This window comes from Sipha flava, unplaced genomic scaffold (genome assembly GCF_003268045.1).
Source record: "Sipha flava isolate LNK unplaced genomic scaffold, YSA_version1 69_pilon_pilon, whole genome shotgun sequence".
Taxonomy (NCBI): Eukaryota; Metazoa; Arthropoda; class Insecta; order Hemiptera; family Aphididae; genus Sipha; species Sipha flava.
The window spans coordinates 500,181-507,541 of NW_020273609.1; the positions used below are offsets into that span (position 1 = coordinate 500,181).

At 27.9% G+C, this 7,361-nt stretch overlaps 1 protein-coding gene across 1 annotated transcript; it reads left to right on the forward strand.

Moving 5' to 3' along the window:
• The first annotated feature begins 3,552 nt into the window (after positions 1 to 3,552).
• LOC112692019 lies at positions 3,553 to 4,440 on the forward strand. The gene has a single exon (XM_025566521.1). It carries the CDS (start codon positions 3,553 to 3,555, stop codon positions 4,438 to 4,440), a length of 888 nt encoding a protein of 295 aa, XP_025422306.1.
• Positions 4,441 to 7,361: the final 2,921 nt, after the last annotated feature.

Consider the following 7,361-nt stretch of genomic DNA (forward strand, 5'->3'; position numbering starts at 1 on the left):
AAGACATAATAAATGATTTTGTATCCAAAAAAGCTAGAAAAATTAAAAAATTATAATGGACAATATTTTATTTTAATAATGTATTATGTTTGTAAAATATAAATTTTTCAGCACACTAATTTTTTTAAAATTCCTTTATGAATTAAAATTATTCTTACCTATTATTATACATTTAATTAATAAAAGTAATTATTAATAATATTTTTATTTTGATATTTTATAATAATGATTAAGATGAAGAAGTTATTTTCTATGCAAATAATATGATAATACATTTATCATTGATTGTTTTATTTTATTTACTTATCTAATGTACAATAATTGTTTGTTTTAAAATCAATGGACAAAATTACCTTTTGAATTAAATCTCTAGTTAATTTAGAATGTGAATGTAATGTATAAGATAGGAATGAGGACCCCACATTTTTACATTTTTAAATGCCCCGAGCTCCACAAAACCTTGCTCCTGCACTGATTACACCAATTAATCGAAGCTATAGGCTATATCAAAGTAGTTACAGTTAAATAAATTATAATCCCCATAGTTTTATTTATAGTAACGGGAAAGAAACAATTAAGCTCGTATGATAGTTATCACAAGGAAGAAATGAACAATCTGATTGATTAACTAATACATACGTTAAATTAGATACAATTAAATCTGAAATTGAGCCATCATTATCTACAATGTTATGAAACTGAAAAATATTTAAATAAAAGAGTTTTGACGAAAATTCCGACTAGGTTAAACTTAAATTGAATAGACTGGGGTAGAAACCTAGAGAGCTAGGGAGCCAATGACATTTTGGAAGATTGTAATCACCAATCATAATTATTTTTGTTACATATGATACACTAGAAAATAAATTACTAATTGTATCAAAATAAATATTAAAATTAGCGATATCAAAAGGTGAAAAACAAACGTTACTTATTAGTATATGGATAATACTCGTAATATTTTTAATTATATATATATTAATACAAATAAATTCTCCACATGACTCGCGGGTATAGATAACATACGAGAATAATATTTATTGTTTAAATATATTAAAACACCACCGCCTCTAGAACAGTTACTTGTATTTGAATTACGATCATAGCAATAAGTATTTGAGTTATTAAAACCTAATTCCGATGTAATAACATTTGGTGTTAGTCAAGTTTCAGAAATACCAATAATGTCATATTCAGATAAACAAACATTGCGCATACCTTAACCGGAGTATAGTACAAATAATATTTTTATGTGAACTATTATCACATACCAAAAATAATCTAGCTTAAAAATTCAACATCATGTGTACGCTACGAATACTGAATATCAAAAACTACATTGTTCGCCATTATAAAAAATTTAATAATAACGATTATTATTCAGTTTATTGAAATTTGGTGTTACACAATAAAGTGTATGTGAACTGAAATTAATAATAATGTTCCTTAACTTATTTAATTATAATTTCTTAGAAAAATGCTTCGATTCTATAACGTTACGGGGTAATACATTGACACGTAACCTATATTAAACATTTTGAAGTTTTGAAAACCATAATACCGTATGGGAAAGCTCGTTTGGCAGCATTTATAGTTCAACTACACATTAATTGATGTCTGAACGCATATAAGTTAACTAGGGATACTTAATAAAATAAAATCGTTGAATTTGTTGAAAACTAGTGTCTTTGTTTTCACTTTGCGGTAGAGAAATATTAAGGTAATTAAATAGGTCAGACATTATATTTTTTGTATAATATGTGAGTTGAACAGTGAAACATTTCAAAATTGAGTTTTGTTTTTATTTTAAAGAATTCAGGCACATAAGCGAACTATTTAATATACAATTAATGATAATATTAATATTAATTCTATCAACAAAATAAAATGAAATTTTTTTTTTTTTCGTAAGGCAGATAAAAATTCCTTCTATTCAGTTACCATATATTACTGTACATATTCAAGAGGCATATTTAATATGTGTAAAACAATCTAAATTCTTAGAAACAAAATTAAAATGTTAATCTACGAAACAAAAAAAAAACACTTCGGTATACTTTAATTTAAATAAACAATAATAATATTGATGTTGATGTTAATATGATGAATCGATCTTGAACGATTTATTTTATAAATATGCATTGATAACTAATTAAATTTTCAAGAGTAAGTACAAATACTGTATTTTAATAACAAAATGTAAAATGATTCAATTTCAATATTTATTAGTTATTTTTGAATTTGAATATTTATAAGTTATAACTTATTCCGTATAACGTTATTAAGTAATTAACAAGAAATATAAATTAAACATTTAATGAATATACTAACTAGTAATAGCAAATTGCCTTTAATGATTTTAAGATTTAATGACCACAAAAAAGAACAAATTGAAATATTTTACATGACCAATCTATAATCATCCAAAAAGTTATTAAAATAAAAAATAGTTAATATTTTTTCACTTTTAAAATTACAATAACTATTTCATAAAATTAAATAATTTTTATTATAATATTATTATAATACTAAAAACTATAAATATTCACTTGCAAAATATTACTGTAATAATATATATTATATATATATATAATATAATATTTTTATTTATTTTATTATTTGTAACTAAGAAACAAGTAATTTTTAAATGTAAATTATTAAAAAAATTAAAAGTAAAATAAATATGATCAGAATTTTGAGATCAAATATTAGTTATAAATTATTTTTATTTTTTAATATTTTATGATTAAAAAAATATAAGTTTATTGATTATATATGTAAAACTTCAAATAATTCAAATACATTTCTTTTGAAAGTCAATAAAGGTAAACACATGACATTAAGTTGTGAAAAATTATTTTTATGTCAATATTCGAGACTTTCCTGTATCAATAAGCAATATCATAATAATTTATTGACAAAAACCATGAAACACGATTCTCATTTAAAATACATTGAGTGGTAAATAAGCAAAAACATTTTCAAACATAACTCTATTTTATGAATACCGTTGACGATATCACAAAACTGGAAAAGCTATAAAATAAACCCTTTTATCAAAATTTTTAGTTTTAGAATTTAATAAAATGTAATATGAAACCAATGGATGATTAATAATAAAGTGTTGGATATTAACAAAAATACAAACTTAATTTGTTATTTTATTGTATTATAAATATTAAAAACTCCCTGAAAAAAAAAAATTTAATTTTACTTTACTGTCGGATTTGTTATAAGAACGGGTAAATCATATTTCTGCATTGGTTCAGAAACTAATGAACCATTTCTCTCAAAAAATAATTCTCACTGATGGATCAAAATAGGTAAATAGATCGAAGTGGTTAAATTTTGTTAGTTTTTTTTTTTAATTTCATTTATGTTTTGCAATCATTTATAAAAACTATTGAGCTTTCATAAAGCCCTGCCCTTATAATACCAAATAGACAATATTTCCGATAAGAAATCTTTATTAATTGTGATGATCTGATACGATCGCAATTGCGTTTCTGTATTCCTTGCTATCGAGTACGTCCCAAAGTCGTCCAACCAGTAATGGGAAACCTGCCAAAGTACCGATTGCAGCAGATCAAGCCATTTCATCAAATAGGTATAGATTATGCAGGCCCAATTAGTTTAAAGGAACGTCGATCTCGTAACTCTCAGATCAAGCAGGCATATATTTGCTTATTTGTGTGTATGAGTACAAGGGCTCTGCATATTGAGGTTGCGTCCGATTTAACAACCGAAACGTTCCTTATGGTATTCACCCGTTTCGCTGCTCGCCGAGGAACAATCCAGGCAATATACAGTGATTGTGGTACCAATTTTGTGGGAGCATCTCGACTGTTCAAATCAGTTGATGAATATCAAAACGCTATAATCAATCATCTTGCCACACATCATATTCAATGGCACTTCAATCCACCATCAGCTCCACACTTCGGAGGTTTATGGGAAGCAGGTGTCAAATCCGTAAAACAACTGTTATACCAATCCATAGGAAACCACCGATTGACCAGCGAAGAATTAAGTACGTATCTAACGCGAATCGAGGCAACTCTAAATTCCAGACCGTTGGGTGCGATGAGCAACGATCCCGCGGATTTCAACGTACTAACGCCTAACCATTTTTTGACCCTGAAACCCAGTACTACTATCCCAGATCCAGATCTGTCAACTCTTCCACTATCTAAGATGCAGCGCTGGCGGCTCATCCGAGATATCCATCAACATTTCTGGAGTAAGTGGAAAAATGACTTTATTAATACTTTACAACAACGCTTAAAATGGACAAAGTCCAATGGAACCTTGCATCAAGATGATCTAGTTCTCATCAAGGAACCAACCAACTCACTTCAATGGAGACTTGGTCGAGTCATGCAACTTCACCCAAGAACCGATGGAATAAACCGTGTTGCTACTGTCAAAACCGCTATTTGATCATTAAAACGTCCCACCAACAAGCTCTGTCCACATCCACAACTTTAAAGGCGGATGCCTTTAAGGTGGGCAGTATGTTTATGCAATAATTACGTAACATGTGCGGACGCTCGGTATCTTATTAAGATTACTATTCATATTATTATTATTATTTAAATGAGATATCGAGTTTGTTCGCGCATGTTACGTAGTTAATTAATGTATTATTTTTATTTTTAATTGTCACCGAATTTCGGATTGTCGTCACCAGGCTAAATCTATCGTGCCAACGGATGCCGTTATCGGTGCACCTACCTATAAAAGGCGCGGTGGCGTGATGGAAAGTCACCATTTACTGTCTCTCCGGTGTTATAGTAAGACCTTCCCAGGCAGACTTACACAACATTGGAAGACAGTATCCCCCCCCGACCTCGACGAACGATATATTTATGTTGGTCAGTGGTGTAATAGTCGGAGTTATTCTGGCATTGCATCGATCAGCATAACCATCGGTTTATGGGGCAATAGTCAGAGTAATGCCGGCATTACACCGACTGAAGTATCGTTCGTTTGAGGTCTTTATTCCCGTCGACGCGACCTATTCGTTATTCGTATAAGCTCTCCGAGTACAAATATATTATTCGTGTCATTAAAGCTCTCCGAGCACAATTCTTATAATAAAAAAAAAACACACAATTTTCTTAATCATTAGTGTTTCTTCTTTTTTTTGTGCGTTTTTCCGAACGTTACACGTAATATTGAAATGTTCATAAAATTTTTTTTTTAAATTTCCATTTCAAAACTTTTTGATACCAAAATTATTTTATTGACATTTTACAAAAAAAAGGAAAAAATAACATTTCAAATATCTATAAATAGTTTCAAAAAAGGTAAAATCATTTAAAAATAAAGTCTATAGTTTACGATGATTACATTTTAATAAGCATTCAGTATAAAGTTCAAATCTCTACTTGAGTAGCGATTAAAAAAAAAAAATAAAAAAAAATATTGAACATTAGTGTGCCATAAATGTTATCGTATTTTATGATTTTTCATTTGTTTATCTCCATTATTCGGAAATCTGTTTAGAAATTAAATAAAAACCATTTCTCGAATAAACAACTAAACAACATTTTTAGTTTAAAAAACTCTTAATATTATGTATATCAGTGAATTTATTTTGGTTTAAATCGTGTAAACGAACACGAAAAAAAATTAGAAACACTTTTTTTGTCAAGGAATTTTTTTTAAGCAGTATTTTCTCGTGAATATTCAATAAAAATTTAATATTAAGTTTTATTTGCCTGTATTTTATGAAGCATAATATTATGTAAGCACATATTGTGTAAGGTAGGTAGGCTAAGATTAACATTATCGTGGGCTCTAGCCTCAAGGAGTAGTACTTTTAGTGCTAATACGTACCTCAATTTCCAGTATTTAGATGATTAAGAAACCTGTTTAAGAAAAGAAATAATGAAGTGTTGAGCTTTTAAAAAAAAAAATTTACAATACAAGAATCTAAACTTTTATATTATAACTTTTTTTTTTATACGCTAACAATTTTAACAAATTTAATCTTAAGAACCACTAATTTTATTATAAAATTAAATTTTCAAATACCGTAAAAAACCAAATTTTTTTACACCATTTTGCATAATTCATATAATAATAATACATATAATAATTTCATACTTACAAAACTTTTTTTATTAGCAAATTATATGATATAGTTGATAGAAACTTCTTGGAGCAATTCATATTCATTGCGACAATAAAGATAATTTATTTTGCCAATAGTTGATATCCGAATTTTTATAATGATATATTTGTAATTTTTATACAACTGTACACATTTTCTTCGTTAAATTTGAGTTGTGGTATTAATTATTTAGTCAAAACCATTCATATTTGATATTTCACATACACTTTCACTTGCTGTTTCGTATTCGTATTATTTTATTTAAGTGTATTGCTGAATTTCATTAGGCCATGCACTCGTAATAATGGCTGTAACACGATCGCGCCCGTTCTACCTTTTTACATGAAAAAAACACAACACGATTGCGCCCAGCTAATTAGATCGATAGCATTCGGTTTTACCTTTTTACCTAACCAATTTTACAGGCTTAGGACTGACAATTTTCTGTGCTACGTAGTTCTTGTCAAATTATATTATTCGGTCTCGTAAATAAGTCGTTTTCACATTTTCTTTTTATTCTGAAATTGTTTATTTGTCTACTAAAAATATTTTCTGAAATTATGTTGTGATTGTGTTCATTGATCATGCTAAGAACTTTTGTCACATCTTTATCAAATAAATACTAACTTAAAAAAGGTTGATCTAACCTAACTTAAACTTTGAGTTTTATACTCCGGCTGTATTTTTAAATAGTATATTTGATAATTTTTAGAAAGGCAAGACCTTATATTTCACAGAGCGCTATCGAGCTAATTTGCTGGGCGCAATCGTGTTATGTTTTCTTTATGTAAAATGATAGGATTGGTGCAATCGTGTTCCACTGCGTAAAAATTATAAATCTATATTTATTTAAATATTTTGTGTGATTATCTTTTTTTTATATATACACCAGGTGATCTTGAAAGTGACCATATACGGGTAATATAACGATAAAACGTATTTCTATTATTTTTATTATTGAGTTAATTATAACTATCGGTGCGACCAATCGCGTTTTAATAAATATTAACTATTTTATGGTTAAATAATTTGTGTGGTTATATCCGTCTAAGCCACTACATAGTATAGCATTTTATAATGTCTATATAAGTATATATATATGTAAATGAATAATAGGATCAACGAGACAAACCATAAAAACTGGGTTCTATAATGCCCCGACGGGGTCTTATCGTTTAAATTCGATGGACTTAAAATAGTGAAGGGATTGTCTGTGGAGAAGAGAAAAATAGTTGAATCCAGC

Coding starts and splice junctions, on each gene's coding strand:
- LOC112692019 (XM_025566521.1), top strand. CDS start 3,553: ATGGGAAACCTGCCAAAGTACCGATTGCAGCAGATCAAGCCATTTCAT.